Source organism: Mus pahari, chromosome 5 (genome assembly GCF_900095145.1).
Source record: "Mus pahari chromosome 5, PAHARI_EIJ_v1.1, whole genome shotgun sequence".
In the NCBI taxonomy this organism is placed as follows: Eukaryota; Metazoa; Chordata; class Mammalia; order Rodentia; family Muridae; genus Mus; species Mus pahari.
This window is the reverse complement of record NC_034594.1, coordinates 68,775,866-68,794,373: the sequence shown is the minus strand read 5'-3', so window position 1 is coordinate 68,794,373 and position 18,508 is coordinate 68,775,866. Positions and strand designations below refer to the sequence as shown.

The 18,508-nt window shown below is 52.0% G+C and overlaps 1 protein-coding gene across 3 annotated transcripts in view; it reads left to right on the top strand.

Moving 5' to 3' along the window:
- The first annotated feature begins 450 nt into the window (after positions 1-450).
- Positions 451-18,508, top strand: part of Per2 (period circadian regulator 2) — a 42,808-nt gene continuing 24,750 nt past the window's right edge. Inside the window, exons 1-6 of one of the 3 annotated variants that reach the window (XM_021197958.1) lie at positions 451-600; positions 9,083-9,321; positions 10,075-10,140; positions 11,092-11,246; positions 14,371-14,492; positions 15,223-15,424. In XM_021197958.1, coding sequence (XP_021053617.1) covers positions 9,101-9,321; positions 10,075-10,140; positions 11,092-11,246; positions 14,371-14,492; positions 15,223-15,424 — 766 coding nt within the window. In that variant the 5' untranslated portion in view covers positions 451-600; positions 9,083-9,100. Of the gene's footprint in view, positions 601-4,139; positions 4,222-9,082; positions 9,322-10,074; positions 10,141-11,091; positions 11,247-14,370; positions 14,493-15,222; positions 15,425-18,508 lie in introns of those variants that run through there. The other 2 variants (XM_029538982.1, XM_029538981.1) reach the window with 2 other exon arrangements.

Below are 18,508 nucleotides of genomic sequence, written 5' to 3'. Positions count from 1 at the left end.
TGGACTGGGTGAGCGAAAGGTGTCGGCAGAGAGCTTTCTCCGTCCTTCGGATTACCGAGGCTGGTCATGTCATCGCAGGTGATAGGCGGGTGGCCCTAGTCTCCGCCGGCCTTGAGTTGCGCAGCAGCCAAGCACCATTCCCCCGCGTCGCAGTGGTACGCGCCACTCCGGGCTGCACGAGCGGGCCACCGCCGTGCCAGGTGAATGGAAGTCCCGCAGGCCGGAAGTGGACGAGCCTACTCGCCCGGGCGCGGGGGGGCGCAAGAGCGCGCAGCGTCTTCATTGAGGAACCCGGGCGGCGAACATGGAGTTCCATGTGCGTCTTATGTAAAGAGAGCGACGGGCGTCTCCACCAATTGATGCGCGTAACTTTCAGGTTCCGCCCCTCCAGTATGCAAATGAGGCGGCGCCCCGACCAATGGCGCGCGCAGGGGCGGGCTCAGTGCGCGCGGTCACGTTTTCCACTATGTGACAGCGGAGGGCGACGCGGCGGCAGCGGCGCTACTGGGACTAGCGGCTCCGGGCGGCTGCGGCGCAGGCCGAGCGCACCAAGTGACGGGCCGAGCAAGAGACAGACGCGCGGGTGGACGCGGCGAAGCGGTGAGTGGCGCGGCGCTGGGCGGTGGCGCGGCGCTGGGCGGTGGCGCGGACCTGGACGGCCGTGGTCGTCTTACGTAACCGGCGGCTCGGACAGCTGGAGCTGGGGTCCTGAGCCAGGAGTTGCCGACTGTGCAAAGGGCTGCAACTCGGCAGAGTGTAGATGGGACTGCGCGGTGACCCTCTTCCAGGTGCACACTGCTGCCCCCATTTCTCAGGTTAGGCACTGAGGTCGCGGAGATTAGTTAGGCATCTTGTCCGAGGACGCAGAGACATTGAGTGATCACCACACCAGACTGCGCGCGCCGACTCCCATGGTGATGTCCGAGGAAGCCAGGGTCAGTGCAAACTGTTCCTAGGATGGATCCAGAGGATCCCCTGAGGAGCTGGCTTCCTGGTATGAGTCCAGAGAGTCAAGTCTGGTCCTGGGGGAAGGACCACTGGTAGGCGCTGACTCCCAGCAGTGGAAAAGGGGTTGAACAGAGAAATACCCAGTGCCAAGCTACACCTGCCCCTCCTCGCCTCCATGTCAGGGAGGCGACAAACCCACTTTGTCCACCCACTTTGACTTCCATGTCATCCTCCACGCCAGTATTTCCTGTCTCCAGATGGACTGGGAGTGTGTCAGGGGAGGGGGGAGAAGTCCACCCTTGGCTGCCAAGCACAGACATGGACCAAGAGGTGGGCAGTGGCCTGCTTCTTCTGCAGGAACCCTGGTTGCCAGGGTTTCTGTAACATACACAAGGAACCAGTTTGGAAAGCTGATTCATACGGAACAAGGGAGCCAGAAGGCTCCCTGGAAATCATCCAGTGTAACCCCTAGCTCAGAGAGGCACAGTCACAGGCTGGCAGGCTGTACCACTGTAAAAACTGGGCCTGGCAGTCTCAGGATCCATTTCACCTCCTTGGTCCACATGCTTACCAGAGGTGCAGACCTGAAGGGGAGCATGTCCACTCTGCCTTATTCTCTGGAGTCTAGGTCGGATTGGTGTGATAACTAGAATGTCTGCCTCAAGGCTTCAATTGAAAAATCGGGTTTCTTTTTTTTTTTTTAAAGATATGGAGAGAATCACTTTTTGTGTGTTGTCGGAATCTAAGAAAGCCAGGGACTCCTTTATTTTAGTGGTAGCTGTACAGTGTGCCGGCATGGAATGGCACTGTGGGTGGCTGCAGTTATCTGTCACTGTCATCTTGGTGTGATTCATTGGTACATAACTGGTGCAGCTCAGGCTGTCTGTGGAGGCTGGAGTTCTGAGCAATGGGGGAGCCCTGCATCAGCCAGCTGACAGCTACTGGGTACCTCGGCTTACCCTGGGCCCTAGTTTCCTCATCTGAGACAGTCTGAGATCTGGCCCCGTGCATGTTTGGAGTTCTGTGTCTGCGGACCCTTTTCTCAGGCACCTGCCTAAGATGGTGAGAAGTTTGTGAAACCCCGCTGGTGTCACATGACGTCCCTGTGTGAGACGTATCTGCTATGCCTAAATGAACTAGGAGAGGTTCCTGATATTTATACAGCTTCTCTCTCAAACTCCAAACCTAGAAAACCCTGGGAGGTATGGGGGCCTATTATAATGGTATAGTTTCCTCCAATCTCAGTGGACCACCAGCTCCAGCTCTGAGGAGCCGGTGAATGGCTGGAGCATGGAGAAAGAGGAAAGATCCTCACAGGATATTGGAGTGACCCTTGAAAATGACTGTGTTAAGTGACTAGAAACGCATAGCCCACAGCCCTGTGGAACCCTCTTCACCCAACGCTTGTGGGAAGCTGCTTAGCACCAGACTCCTGGGAGAACAATCTGGTGCAGAGAGCCTCTGCTGGCCTGTCCCCAAGCCATGGCACTTCCACTGGGGACGTGGCCCTCACGTGAAATCTTTTGCTCATGGAGTATGATCCTAACAAGCCGGTCACTGTAGGCAAGTCTAGAGTCTAGTGCAAGATAGAAGCAGGGAGAGAGGCCACACAATTGACTTTAAAAACTTTATTTCTGTGTGTATATGTATCATGTGTGTGGAGAGGTCAGAGGACAAGTTGAAGGCCTTAGTTCTAGGGCTCAGACTCAGGTTGTCCCGTCTCTGCAGCAAGTGTCTTTGCCCCCTGAGCCATCTCACCAGCCCTCACTTATCTTGGCCCACTGGGCTTTGTGAAAAAAACGGGGCCTGTTCCCTGCAACACCTGGTCAAATAAAATCAGCTCAGGTCCTCGAGGACAAAGGTCTGGACTTCCTAGGCCTCACCAGCATTCAAGGTGTTCCCTCCCACCTCAGCCACCAGGAGCTGTCACCTAGGTACCTCAGTAATTGCAGTTAGGTACCTCAGCTTAGGTAAGGACTGAAGAGCCTGTGGGGGAGTCCTAGAGAGCCAGCACCCCGCCCCCACACCTCCTTCCCCTCCTTATTTGGACAGCCCTGGCCACATTTTCCTCCCTTACCCAACCGTCACCATGGAGAGCATGGCTGTTTATTTAACAGGACAAACATTTTCTTCGGATTGCAGCAGGCGGGCCCCAGGGAGTTGGCTCTTACCAGGAAGTAGAAAACATGTTATAATATTTGAGGTTGTAAAATACCATGGGGCTCACAGACTCGAGGTACAGGCTGTCGGGGGGGGGGGCTGTTATATAAAGTTGGAAAACAGTCAGGAGTTTGCTGGGTTGTGACTAGCCGGGTGCAGGCTGTTCTGGCTGGCTGGTCAGAGGGATCAGGGACGTATACCAAATGGGGATCTTATGATGTATGCATGCGTCTTTACTTTTCTCTTAAGGAAATAGGTTCCTTATTCTTTTCCCTCAGAAAATGTATTCATTTCCCTCTTAAGCAGGAGGCGGTGAGGGTGAGAGGCCCTTACGCCTGACCCTGGTTGGCAGTGGAAGCCAGAGTCTTGTCAGGCTGTGCTGCCAGTCCTGGTCCTGTTTTGTCATTGTGGTTTGCTGTTTTTTAACCATTTCTTGTGGAAAGTGTAGCTAGCTGCAGAGGCTGAGAGAGCAACCCTGTGAACTCCCAGCAGCCAGCCTGGGGTACCCTCCCCCACCCCAGAGCCATGATCTCATCAGCCAGGGCTCTTTTCCTTTGTCTGGCTGAGGAGAGCGAACATGGCCAAGTGACCTGACCGGGTCAACAACCCCAGCTTAACTCCTGCCCTCAGGCTGGCTACTATCCATGGGAGAGGCTAGTGGATGGATATGGGAGCGTGTGGGCTCAGGCCTGGAGGGTCTCACCAAGTTCTCCCTTTCCCCCCCAGACTCCTCCCTGAGACTGTACCCTGTCTCCCAGGGGCTCCTGCCCACCCATCAGAGCTGGGACCGAGCGCTAGACCATAAGTACAGGAGGCAAAGTTTGCTTGGACCAGCAACAGTTTTTGCCAACTTGGCAAATAGATGGCAGTCCATTAGAGCTACTTGTGCTGAGCAGTGCATTTTCTGGAATAATGAGGTTTTCAGTGACTTAGCTTAGTTTCGTGCCTTACATTTCTGCCATGTCTGCCTGACTCTCTCCGTGAAAAAGTTTCTCTTCCTTGCCAAAGTAACTTGTTGGCAACAGTGACCCCGTTCACATGGATGCTCAGGGATTGGAATTGCCGGGCACAAACTAGGAGTCCCAGGATTTGAGCCTAACACAGACTATCCAGGTAGCACCAGGGTGGGGTTGCGTGGAATGGGTTGTGCATTTTAGTCCTTTGCATGTAAGCCAGAGAGGTGCTACCAGCTGGCTCCCCCACCCTACCCCGATTATTGTGTGACCTGCCTGTTTCCCCTGTCGTGATTTAGCCCCAATATTGAAAGCTGGTATTTGTCTGTCATTTACTGGAGTCCAGACAGATCAGACCATTTAATCTTCCCAAATGCCAATAAGAGGGAGGGACAGTTTTTATTCCCATCATAAAGGTAAGGAAGCATGGCACGCAGGCTAAGGAACTCATCAAGATCTCATAGCCAAGAAGCAGTGGAATACGGCAGAATGTGTGGCTCACACTGCTGTCCCCTTCCCCCCCCCCCAGCTTCATAGCCTAAGACAAAAAGATGGCTGCTCATCTGCCTGTGGTAAGGGGATGGATGTGGTCTAAAGTACTAGAGATCAGGGGTAATCAACTCTGGGGGCTTCAAGAGGACTGGGTGGCCGCACTGAACCTGGAGTCAGCCCAAGGGAACTCAAGTGACAAGTCTGTATCAAGTGTGCTGTGCACCGAGGGCCCCCTGCACCTTATCCTCCCCCGCCAGTCACAAGTCCTGGCCTACCCCATCCTTTAAGGATTTTTCATATCCTATGCGTTCTAGTTTTTTAATGATCATTTGTGTTCTAGGAGGCAAGCCTGGGAGAACAGGGTACCACCTGTTCTCTAGCCTGCTAGAAGGCCACCCTAGAGATCCCTGGCACAGTGTCTGCAGGCGTGCCCCTGTGGATTTAGTGTTTAGGACTCCCCCCATAGCACTTTCATAGTGGGCACACAGAACTGTGTGCTGCAGTGTCCCCGTCTCCACTATCCCAGTTCTTCCAGTACTCTTGGGTAGATAGTGCTGGGCTGCGCTAGCCTGCTTCTTCCAGCCGGTACGCAGTCATCTGTGGTGCAGAGTCCTAGGCTATGCTATTCCCTCCCACACCCACCCTTACCCCTTCTGCTCCCTGTCTCCTGGCAGGTGCACAGTGCTCTTCAGTGCAGAGTCTCGGGCATGTGCCTTCCATAGTGTGCACTGTGCCCTGTGAGTCCAGCAGGAAACACTCAAAACTCTTGCTCTCTAGAGAGGAACAGAAACACCATCCAGGCATAAGCCCCACAGGGAGAGGATGATGAAGGTCTAAGAAGAGTGCTGTGGCCCAGAGGGAATAGCAGCACAAAGTCTGTGGAGTGAGACTATATACACAGACTAGACCAAGGGGTGGGTAGATAGAGGTGGACCTAGGGACGGCTAGACCTCAAAGAGCTTTCAGTCTCTTTTTTAGACAAAGTCTGTCCTCTGATCACAGGCCTAGTATAAGTGACATATATTCACCAGAGTCACTTGTCCTACTGTGTTGACTGCGGTGGGGCCGGGTGGAGGTAGTAGCTTGGTTTGGAAGTCGAGGCTGGCATCTAGCCAGAATGTTCACACTATACCGGTATCATACAGAGACGCCCGCCCCACCCTCTACCTACGGCACTGCTTGAGTTCTGTTGTTCCACAGACTAAGCGCTCAGGACTTGTGTGTGGGGTTTGACATTTCTGTGTCTCGGTTCCTAGAAAGAGGAAAGGTCACATGCTCCTTTCAGAGAGTCTCCGTGGTGACATTCCTAAGCTCCTGAGGCCGTCAGTCCTCCACCTTTACCATCACCATACAGTGGGTCCAGCTAATGTTCAGTGACCAGTGGACAAGACTTCTTCTTTTGCGTTTTCCTCGTGTTGGTGGTCTGAGTGTCTCTCCATCAATTCCTGTATCAGTTCCTGTATCGCCGTGGGAAGCCCCACGGTGGAGCCTGTGTGCTTCAGCATTCTCCTGAAGTCTCCCTTCCATCTTTCCTTGAATTAGGCACAACTTCAAAACTGCTTTGAAAAAAAAAAGAAAGGAAAAAGGTCAGAACTTGCACATTTTACTCTGACTTTAGCTGGGACAATTCCTGCATTTGGACTTGGGATACTGTCGAGCTCCATCTGTCTGTAACAGCAAACAAGTCCCATCTGGGGCGTCTTCCCTTCCCTGTGTACCTCTTCCTCACAGAGCTGGGTGTAAGCAGTGCCTCCTGGGGCCCCTGCCTGGCGCCCCCTTCCTACGTTGTAGGTCACATGTTTGTTTTTCCTTGATGGATACCAATACCGCTTTCTTTACTCTTGAAAACATAGTTTAAACCAGGGCTTCTAGGTTTGTAGAACCTGGTACCCAGGGTGTACACAGATTGGCAGAGTCAAGCCTGCCCATCTCAGTGTTCCAAGGCTTTTTTTCCCCTGCATGAAAATGGCCACCTTCCCGTTGGTCTTTCATACTCCTAGGTAATGTCACCTTCTTAGACAGGTGTGGTGTGCACACCTGCAGTCTCTGTAGTCCCAGCATGTGGCAAGCTGAGGCAGAAGGATTACAAGTTCAAGACTATTGAACTTCTATCTACATAGAAAGACTTTATTTTACCCAAAGCAGCAACAACAACAAAAAGTTGCTTTCTCAGACATCCCCCATGACAGATATTTCTCCCTTCTTGACGGATATGTCTTTTTTTTTTTTTTTTTTTTTTGGTTCTGATGTCATGTTTTTGTCTTGGCCTGTGGCATTATCTCAGTTTTTGTCATCTGTTTCGTCAAACCCATCTCCTGTAGACTTTCTGTGCATGCGGAGGAGTAGGTACCATCTGCCCACCTGTCCTGGGTTGGTCTTCCCTCACGGCTGATGGTAGTGCTTCTTTGTTGGAGCCTTCTCGAAGACCCCACTTTGACTTTTGTCTGTTAATTGTGGACAAACAAGGCCTCATCCCTCATGACAAGGAACATGTTCCCAGAAACAATGTGGCTAGCTTCTGTGTGGCTCTCATCTCCTTGGAGTCAATCCCTCAGTGGGTAAGACCTGGAGAGTTCCTGGATAAAGGATCCTGTTGGGCCTTACGATGCTATCATCAGGGTTTTCAATGGATGTGTGAAACCTAGTTTGTTTCCTGCCTATATGGCCACTTTCTTGGTGTAGGCCTCAAGCTGTTCTGCCCCATAGTCTGTCTGCTAGCATCTTCTCAATGGCTATTGGGAAGATGTCCCACTGTCCCACAAGTGGGGGTGACCTGTAGTGCTTGATCCTCTTCCTTGGGACCTGGGACATCTGGGCAGGGTGTGAGACCCCCAGTGCCATTTCTGGTACACTATTGTTCCCACACTGCTACACCTTGACTGGTGGCAAGCAGTTGAAACCCTTGGAGCTTTCCTGGGCTTCAGAAAACCACATTGTTTGACGAGCAGTTTTAAATCCTTGGTTATTTCACATGATTGAGTTAAGAATGGGATGGGGGACTGTCTTGAAAGCATCCCTGTCCTTGTCCACCCTGGGAAGGGTGAGCACATGCTGCAGACAGGCAGTGCCATGGTGGGCCACGGCAGCCCAGAGACCTCTAAGCTTAGCGTGGATACAGGACCCACCAGAGCATCCTGAGTCAGGCTAGCATGGAGCTGGCTGTTACCCAACCTTATGTGGCCCTGGGTGAGGGTCCTACCCCATCACGTCATCAGCAGCATGGAATCCTACGTACAGCGCTTGTGGTGGTTGTAATGTGACCTGGGCTATGTGTGTCAGCCTTCCATTGACTACAGGTGTTTTCCTGACTGCAAGGAACCCTGTGGTTCCTTGTGCCTTTTAGGACACTCTCAGAGAAACTACTGCTGCCACTTGGCCTCCCAGCAAGGACCAGCAAGTCCCCTGTCCTCCAACTTCCTCATGTGCTTGGCAGAGTAGAGGTCAGGAGGGGAGAGCAGCCAGGCATTTCTTCCTCTGCCTGCTGTGGTCCGGGTTTCTTTCGCTCCTTCTTCTTTCCTACCACCTTGGGTCGTGGTAACTGCCTCTCCCGGGCCCAGCCTTAACTGCTTTTAGCTGTTTGCATAAACTTAATGTGACCTGACTCAGCTTAAGTGACATCTGCTTTCTTTCAGGGTCCTGCTAGAAATATTATCCCTGGCCCTCCCTTTTCCTCCCAGTGACATCTAACAGTCTCTTATCCTTGAGCTGTGGCCTTCTGTCTGGTGATGTGAACACCCTTCCTAACCACTAAGTCTGTGACCGTTTATGGGGTTCAGATTTCTATGGAAGCCTTCTTAGCGGTGGGATGTTGGCCCCTTCTGCCCACCTATCCCTAAGCACACAAGTTGAAGTTTCTATTTAGTGTAGCCATGGGATCCGGCCAAATGTAAACCAAGTCATGAATTTGGTGCTTAGGCACTTCAGTGGCCTCTGAGGGCTCAGGTTAAGCTTGAGTCTCCTTCACGCTCACACCACCTTATGCCAATGCCAGGCTCTCTGCAGTGCTGGACGGAGCCCCTAGTACCTGCAGCACTCCTCCATGGCATAAAGGCCTCTTCACCCCTCACCCAACAGCATTACCTCTACAGGAGACCTGGCTGTCCCCAGCTTCTCTGCAGCACACGCCATGTTGTGACTCAGTTGTTTCTGAGCCCTGCTGCTTAACGTTACCTGAGGAGATAATAGGATGAGGAGTCTCATGCCTGGTTTACCATTTAGCATGACTATATTTCCCCACTGTCACGTAGGGTGGCTGTCTGTGCCCTTGTCTGTCCACTGACAAAGCTGTCAGCACCTCCATAGCCCAGCTGAGGCTCTCGGGCCAGCTGCCCTCCTGATCCAGGGCCAGTAGGAGATCAGGAATCAAGAACACATAAACACAGCAGTAAATGGCAGCTGTGCTGCCACTGATACTGGGAATCAAACCGAGGGCCTCACACAGACAAGGCGAGTGCTTTACCATCGATCTCTAGCCGCAGCCTCACTGGTGCCTTTGAACGTTTGCCCAAACGATCTTCTCCTTCCACCAGCTTCTGCCAGAGCCCGACATGAATGGATACGTGGACTTCTCCCCAAGTCCCACCAGCCCCACCAAGGAGCCAGGGGCACCCCAGCCCACCCAGGCTGTGCTCCAGGAAGACGTGGACATGAGCAGCGGCTCCAGCGGAAACGAGAACTGCTCCACGGGGCGGGACTCTCAGGGCAGTGACTGCGACGACAGTGGGAAGGAGCTGCGAATGCTAGTGGAATCTTCCAACACTCACCCCAGGTAAGTCAGCCTCAGACCAGGCCCTCACACGCAGGACACTGGTGGCTTCCTCAATAGTCGGTCGTCTATCTTCAAGCAGCAAGTACCAGGACTTGCAGGATAGCAGTACCTCTTAATCCTGTAGATGGTATTTATTATACTTTGTCCTTCTAAATAACAATAACACGTCATCTTTGCATTTTTGTATCCGATGCCACTTAACAGACAGTCCAGTAAGCTCTCGGAGGAGTCTGCTCACACACATCCAGCCGGTCGCAGAACATTCCTTTTCATTTCTGTCTCTCAGTGCTCAAGTCTCCTAATATCTGAAGCTCTTATGTTTCAGATTTAACATGATTTTTTCTTTTTTAAATTTTAACTTTAAAGTATATGGGTGTTTTGCCTGTGTGTATATTGGTGCACCACTTGCAGACTTGGTGACCATAGGGGACAGAAGAAGGCATTGGATCCTCTGGAACTGAGTTACAGATGGATATAAGCAGCCATGTGGGTGCTGGGAATCGAACCTGGGTCCTCTGAAGGCGCTCTTCACCACTGAGCTGATTCTCCAGCTCTGACTTTTATTTTGAGGAGAGCCATGGAGACCATGCTACAGGTCTCAGGCACTCCAGGCAAGTCCTTTGTCCCAAAGCCACCACCCAGCATATGGTAATATTTTCTTAAAAATCTCTGGTGTGACATCCCTAGTCAGTTTTATCGGCTGGTCGGGGGAAGAGGCATGCAGAGATATGATTTATCTATCTTCTCTTGCAGCCCTGATGATGCCTTCAGACTCATGATGACAGAGGCAGAGCACAACCCGTCCACGAGTGGCTGCAGGTGAGACCCACCACAGACCATACCTCCCGCCTCATGCCCTTTCAGTGATGTGGAGCCCACCACAGACAGACCCCACCTCATGCTCTTCCAAGGAGTTGCAGGACTTCCTCTCAGGCTGAATTTGGAAGTCATGTCACCCCGTTAGCTCTGATGAATCTCTTGGTCTGAGCAGCCAGTTAGTGTGACTACGATATCAGCACTGTACTTCTGAACCCTGGTTGTTCTTGGGGGACCCGGTTCCTGCCCAGCTGTACCCTAGGCAGCCTTGCCTCATCCCTGTGTATGCAGCAGGAACCTTCTCACCCTTTTGCAACAGATTATCTGTGCATCCACGGACATTTTTTTAAATCAGTTTTCAGGGCAAAGTCCGCCCTCCCAGGCAGGTGGGCACTTGGCCATTGAAGTCTCAGGGACCTGACCCATCGTTCTTTGGATACCTTCTCCTTGACACAAGTCGTTTACATCAGCAATTCCTTGTTATTGGGCCTGTCTTCCTCTGCTCGCTATCCTCACTGGGATTCCTTCCTAAGAGTCCCCTCTGCTCGCATCTGTTCTCCTGACCCATGCTCATGACTCCAGGGGCTCTTTCTCTGTCCTTCATACCATCCGTGTCCCTTTGCCTGGGCTAGGGAAGGAAGAACCGAGTGGTAAAGCCTACACCACTGTACCAGGGGTTGACCAACAGCCCTCCTAAATGTGGTCCAGCCAGACCCCAGGATAAGGATCTAGTTGGAAGGCTTCTCTCTCTGGGTGAGAATAGCGATTCTTATCAGTCTGTGGTCTCCTGGAAGAGCATTGGCATCTGTGTCTATAGACCTCATTAGTAACTTCACGGAGAAGGTGCTGGTCCACACTGAGGGAGGTCAGGGGTGCTGGTGTCCCTGCCCCCACCACTCTTTTTAGAAGGCTCACATTTGATTCCCCCCACCCCCCACCTTTTAAATTCCACAGTAGTGAGCAGTCTGCCAAAGCTGATGCACACAAAGAACTGATAAGGACCCTGAGGGAACTGAAGGTCCACCTCCCTGCAGACAAGAAGGCCAAGGGGAAGGCCAGCACACTGGCAACCCTGAAGTATGCCCTGCGGAGTGTGAAGCAGGTGAAGGGTATGTCTACTTTGCACGTCTGTTCAAACCCATAGAAACAAGGTTTCAGTTGGTTTGTTTGATTTTGCTAGCTTTTTGCATGCACGCGTGTGTGTGTGTGTGTGTGTGTGTGTGTGTGTGTGTGTGTGTGTATGTGGGGCAGTCAGAGGACAACCGTGTAGTCAGGGTTATTATCTTCTTCTATCTTTATGTAGGTTCCAGAGATTGAACATGGGTCTCCAGGCTGGCACAACAAAGCTCTTACTCTCTGAGGCGTCTTGCCAGCCCCAGAAACACATCTTAAATGTCCCAAACTATCTTCCGAATAATCACAGCTTTCAAAGACTCATCCCGGAAATGGCCGAAGGCAGCAATAAAGATTTGATGATGCTCAAGTTGGTTGAGACTTGAGCTCATTGCAGTTTTCTATCGAACTGCAACTTTTAGAGGCAAAACCAAAAATAGGTCGAAAACCAGGGGACAGGACTCCTCGTATGATCAGGTCATTCTCAGAAGTGTGTTTGGGACTGTGAGTTCAGAAAGATAGCCGCACAGTGCCTGTAAGCAGTGTAGGTGAGAACGAGATTGAAGTAGAACATCCCTGAGCTCTTGACCACCTTCAACCTGTAGCCTGAGGGAGGAAACAAAGGGGGTCACTAGCTCTCAGCATTCAGGATCTCAGGTAGCCCAGGCTGACCCAAACTCACCACGCCTGCTGTGTAACTGCGGATGACCTTGAACCTCTCGATCCCTTTGCCTCCACCTTTAAATACTAGGATTGCAGGTGTGCACCACCATATCTGGTTTTATGTGCTGTTGGGGAATCTAACTTAAGGCTTCATACCTGCTAGGCAAGCACTCTACTAACTGAGCTAAATCCCAGGTACCGTGTGTGTGTGTGTGTGTGTGTGTGTGTGTGTGTGTGTGTGTTTAAGTATGTTAATGTGTGTGTGTACCTGAGCATATGTACCAAATGTTTGTAGTGCCAGTGGAAGCCAGAAGAGGGCATCAAATCCCATGGAACTGGAATTACAAACAGTTGTATGCTACCATGTGGGTGTCGGGAATAGAACCCTGGTCCTCTTAGCCACCACATCATCTCTCCAGCCTGCTCACCCAGGCACTTCTTAATTCATGAACATAACTAAAATGACTCATTTCCTGTTGATTTAAAAATGTTTACCCACAAAACATTTTCTGCCCTGGTGGTTATTTCAACCAAGAAGGAAGGCGACAGGGCACACAGCAACACCACCTGTCACTCAAGTTCAGTCACAGGACAGCTCTCACCATCATGCATGCACAATCAGGGACAACTCTGTCCATCAATCATCCTGCTGCTGATGGCACGTTTGGTCTTTTAGAAGACTACGGTAGAGCATTTTGACTGGCCCATGAACTAGAAGACTGGGGCTATGGAGTAAGAACCCGAAAAAGAGCTCGGGTGCTTTCCTGATGAGGGAGGCAATGAGTCTCTAGCACCCCCAGCAGACTCAGTCCTCCTTCATTGCTCCTGCCCAGGATCTGCACGGATCGGCTTCCCCCTTGTCCTGGCTCAGGCAGTTACAGTTGTTCCTGACTCTCAGACAAGAAGGGAACACTGCCCAAGCAGAAAGCAGGTAGTCCATCTCCCAGGTTCAGCCTCAGTCCCCTGGGTAGATCATCCCAGGATAGTCCAGCTGTACGCATTGGCAGAAAGGCGTGTTTAGTCAGTTGCTAGGCACAGGCGTGAGTGAGCTCTGCAGGTGCTCTGCTGTGAAGAAAGCGCCTTCATAAAGCCCTGGCTCAGGGTGTTAAGTATTTAGTCCCTATTCTTTCCAGCCACGGATGGTGGCGGATGTCCCTGGCTATGTGCTGGGAATTGCAGTGAACAGATAGAAGCAACCATCCCACTGGGGCAGGGAAGACAGGTGCCATGGCAGGTGATGTGGAAATCAGGAACCCCCTCTGCCACGTCACCCATGTATGGCACTTGTGAGAACACCTCCCTGCTGCATGACTGTGTCTTTGATCACAGTCACATACATGTGATGAGGGCTGAGTACTACATGTTACAAATACACATCAAAATAGACAAAGCCAAAAGGCTGCAATCTAGGCAGCGTGGGCTTTGCTTTAAGCATTGCTGGCTGTCTTGAAGCTATCAAGCATGTAGGCCAGGCTTGTGGCCAGTAGTCTAGGTATGAGCTTGCCCTTCAGACAGTCTCCTGTTGCTGAGTATCTGGATGGCTTTCCGTCAGTAGTAGCTGATACTGATGGCTGTGCCTATGGAAGACCCTGCTCTCTGGAAAGAGTAGCTACGTGAATCAGGCTGACCTGGAAGCAGCTCACCCTCCAGGGACTATTGGTTTGCGTGCTTGGCCACAGTAACTTCGGAACTTGGGAGTTCTGCCAAATCAAGAATGTTCCTTAGCTTTCCAGCAGAGAGCATGCTCAGAAACTTACCAGGCTGTGAAGGTGGAGAGATCAACATTAGATAAGCCCCAACCACGAGTCCAAAGACCTCATCATCACGCTGCAGCGACACAGGCTTGGCTGGATCCCAAGGTCAAACTCCAGGACATAGCCACCCTGGGTTCCGTCTACCTAAGGGCATGTGGAGCTTTAGAGGCAGGACCAACTGCCTTGATTCTATGTGCAGTGAGAGCAGCTGTGGCCTGAGCCCCCAGAATCCCACCAGATACAGACTCAGATGAGCAGCCAGAGTATCTGTAGACGCTGCTCACAGCACTTTCTTTCCAATGTGGCTTCTGGGACCTGTTCCTCTTTCAAGCAGTCGATCCTGCCTGTGTGGAAGTTTCTAAAGGGACCACCCCAAGGCACAGGTGGCAGGGGTGCTTCAGTGGATCCTAAGTATGACCGTTGTGCTTACGTCACGCTTCAGGGACCTGTGCACCCTTATGACTTGAAGTAATGTATTTATGAGTTTTAAAATTCCTAACAAAGGCCTGGCATGTCAGAGAAACTCTGTTCCTGAGTGCTGGCCACTCATGTCGGTGCCTCCTCTGGATCTCCTCCCCCCCTCAAAATTCTATCTCCTCCCATTTGTTCACTTAAGAAAAATGGACCCCACCTGCAGGGGCCAGCGACAGTATGCTGTCATGTGGGTCCCATCTGCCGACCATGGGTGTCGCTTCTCTTACAGCTAATGAGGAGTACTACCAGCTGCTAATGTCCAGTGAGAGCCAGCCCTGCAGTGTGGATGTGCCTTCCTACACCATGGAGCAGGTTGAGGGCATTACCTCCGAGTATATCGTGAAGAACGCGGTGAGTGTTTTGACAGGGCACGAGTTCTCCCTCGGGCACGGCAGCTGGTCCACTGTCAGGAGGCGGATCTCTGAATATAATCACGAAGTTGGTGGTTCTCGAGTGAAGTCTTCATCTCTGGCCAACTCTGACTCACAGCTCCCAATACCAGAGAAACCCAGCTGCGAGAGAACTTTTTGCTCCTGCTTTTTTGTAGCCTCAGGATGAAGAGACAGATTTAGTAACCGCCTGTTTGTACAGGCTTCCTGGTAATAAAGTCTGGTCCAAAGCCCATATTTCTAAATGTCATCTAAAGGAGAGGAGAGACCCTACCCCCGGACTCCCAACTAGAACAGACAGTAACCTGTAGAGATCTAGCATGTGCAAAAGCAGTGCTGAACTTGTGTTAGCCTAGCTCCTTGAACCTCCCTACCTCTTTCTGCTTAGCAGCTCCCTCCAAGGAGCTGGCCTATGCTCAGATGGGCAGGCCACCCCAAGAACCTGAAAGAGGCCAGCTGGCAAAGGTCACTTGGCCAGGCTAGGGGAGCGCAGGTGCTTGGGGAGGCCGGCCTAATGCATTCCTGATAGTGTTGCATTGGACTTTTGCATTGCAACAGGAAAGTCAGGTTGGACAGGATTGGGGAGGCTCAGGTGCAACCTGGCTCTCGTGTCGGGATGCTCCTACCAGCCTTAGTGCCTATATTATAGTCCATAGTGAGTATAGTCACCTGATCATACTCTCCATTTCCAGGATATGTTTGCTGTGGCTGTGTCCCTGGTTTCTGGGAAGATCCTGTACATCTCTAACCAAGTGGCCTCCATCTTTCACTGCAAGAAGGACGCCTTCAGTGACGCCAAGTTTGTGGAGTTCCTGGCTCCTCATGACGTCAGTGTGTTCCACAGCTACACCACCCCTTACAAGCTTCCGCCCTGGAGTGTGTGCAGTGGCTTAGGTGAGGTCCCAGCTGCAGCGTCTTGTCCTCTCTGAGTCAGAGTGTGGAGGAGGCTGGTGGCAAGGGCAGAGGTTGGGAGCTGGCTTCCCTTCTCAGCTATGTCAGAATGACCCACGGAGCCCTCCCGACGGGCTGCCAGCCACTGATCTGTCCATGGCAAGAGGCGAACAGTTGTTTGTCTCTAGAATGAAGAGCCTCTTTGTAAACTTCAGAGAGTCGTCAGAATTAGGCATTAGAATTAGGCATTTTAGAAACGGAGTTATTCAGAGGAGGAACCTTGAGGTAACTGCCCTGCAGGGATCTGGGGTGCATCCTGTGAGGCAGAGGAGTGTTCGGTGGAACAGCAGCTGCCTGCAGGCAGCAGTTAGTCCCCTCAGGGCCTTAGCTGCCATAGTGTTCAGGGGTGACATTTGTCAGGGTGACTTTCTGGGGAGCTTCCTCTTGGCTGGAGGCAGGACCATAAGTATAGGTTATAAAGCTCTCTGGGCTTGTGCAGCTCTCCCCACTCACTAGCAAGTGTGTACGCTGGCTTTGTGATCCACCTGTGCCCAGGCTTCTTGCCCTGGCCCAGCCCTGCCTATCTGGCAGCCAGGTCACTCTGTGTCTTCTCTCCATAAAGTCAGTTTTGCCATTCTCCTTGTGCCCTCCCAGTACCCCCCAGCCCCCAATCAGTCAGCTGTAGTCCGAGTATGGTTTGTCCTCTCCAAAACTCCAGTTGGGATTTGCTGGTGTCACGGTACTGAGGTGGGACTTTGAGGTAGTGCGGTCATGAGGAGACACTAATGCCTTTCTCCTGGAACAGACTTCCTTATCAGGACTCAGCTAGCACTGAGGGAATGGATGGGTCGCTATAAAGCAAGGCTGTCCCTTCTGCACATGTCCTTCACACCGTTTCCTGCCATGATTTGAAGCAGCACATGACCCTCTGCAGCAGCACAGAGGATCCTTGCCCTGTGCTCTTGGACATCCCAGCCTCCAAACCTACGAGCTAAATTTACCCATCCTCATCCTCCCCCTAAGTCAACCGGTGAAGCTTTTTACAGCCACGGAAAATGGACTGAAACAGTTCTACTGAGAACCGCGTGCCACTGCAGTGGTCCCTGAAACTGCAGAGAACAGATTTGGAACTTAGGAGTTGGGAGCAGCTGAACTGTTTTCAAAATGAAAACCAGAAAAGGCCCAAGTGTTGAGGTTCATTCAGTTCTGGTGTTGGAGGGCAGAAGAAGACGGGAGGTCTGGGGAAATCGTGAAGCTTTTCTCATTTGCATAAACGGTTGTGACCAGCATGCTGATGGAAGTGTCGGAGAGACTAGCCACAGTCTGGCCATGTACAGAGGAATGCAGGGGTGTAGTCAACCAGATTGCTAAGGGATTCCATGGGTGGGGATAAATAGCAGTGAAGACCTCCTCAACACAGGGCAAGGCCTGAAGGCACATCAGAGATCTTCCAGGAAGCCTCTGATCCCCCAATCCACGCATAGCTCTCATCAGCTCTCGCTGTGGTCCCAGTGATGCAGGCACAACCCCCACATTCTCCATCAGGTGTAAGATAACCCTTGCCACTGTTCCTGTGGAACTGATTCTGTAGGCAGACAGGTGAGGCCTAGCTTCCTCTGCCACAGGAGCAGAGCTGCCCCAGACTATCACCAAGACTGTGCCAGCCATTGCTGTCAGGGGCTGCCACGCTGGGAAGCTGAGCTATCAAAGGCAAGCCACACATCCCTGGCAAACCACAGGCAGTCCTAACAGCCAAAGCTGCACTGAGCCCAGCAAGCCATGGGGCGGAGCTACCTTCTGCTTTGATGGTCCAGCCTTACCCACGTACACCAAGTGTGTAGCAGGTGCTGGGGTAACAGGATGATTCCCCAGCTTTAGGACAAGGCCATGGGGACCTAGTTTCAGCCTTTCACGAGGCCCATTGTCCCGCCTTTCTGGCTAGTCTTGCGCGGGAGCAGCGTGCCTGTCCCTCATCCTGTGGCCTTGGAGCAGATGATTGGTTTGAGCTCACAGCTGGACTTTGGATTTTCCAGTTGGCACTGGAGACTATGGGACAGACTTGATTATAGTTATGAGAAGAACACGAGCTATGGCGAGCCAGAAGGGCCACCTGTGGGCTGCTCTCCTCTCAAGCTCATGTTGAACTTTGGTCACTTGTGGAATGTGGGATGACTGGTCTTTAAGGGGGTGACCAAGTCACAGAGAGGGATCAGCAGGTGTGCTTTTGTTCTCCTGGGACTGGATTACTGTGACCATTATGTACCTCCACACTGGCAGCTCCTCTCTCCTGTCCTTTTAGCTACAGGCCTCTTGTGGTTGAACTCTGCAGTTCTTCATTGTATTTTGCCAGCTTCCTCTGAAAACTCTGCCTCTACAAGAGCTTCAGGGCATCCAGGGTCACAGCACTGTCACTGATGGAGGCCTGAGGAGGAGCTAGCCTCCACCACTACTGACAAGGGTAGCCAGCAAGAGTTCATTAGTGTCTGCCCACCAATGGCTGATGGTCACAGCCCATTGTGGGCTTTGGATGCCCAGAGCAGAGGAACAGGACCAAGACAGGATTGCTCTGGGCTAGTCAGTGGGAATGATCTGCCATCCTGTCTGTGGCTGGCAGGTCATTGATCTCTGCTTACACAATGGCTTCTCAACCATTGCCACCGCCACCTTGAAGCAGTGGCTCCGGCCAGCTCTCCCATTGACATCCTCCCCCCCCCCATTCCTGTTCTGTAGCATCAGAGATGGACACTGCCTTTGTGTCCTTCGCCAGCTCAACAACCATACGGCCTCAGTGGGCAGTGGGATAGATAAACCGTTTTGTCTGAGGGCTTCCTCTGAAGAGGGTTGTCTACTTTCTCCCTAAACCCTGAGACTGTTTTTAAAAAAAAAAAAAAAAAAAAGAAACAAATTTGCAGTGTGAGTTACAGGAGCATGGTTCAGGATCAAGGAAAGGAAATGCTGGGCGTGTAGACTGACAGCTGAGCAGGCTGGGCTGCCTCTCCAGAAAGAGGCTAGCCAAAGTACGCTCTAAATGGAAAGGAGAACCCGGTGGCCTCTCAGAGGCCTTTTGCAGGCTGGTAATTCTGTATC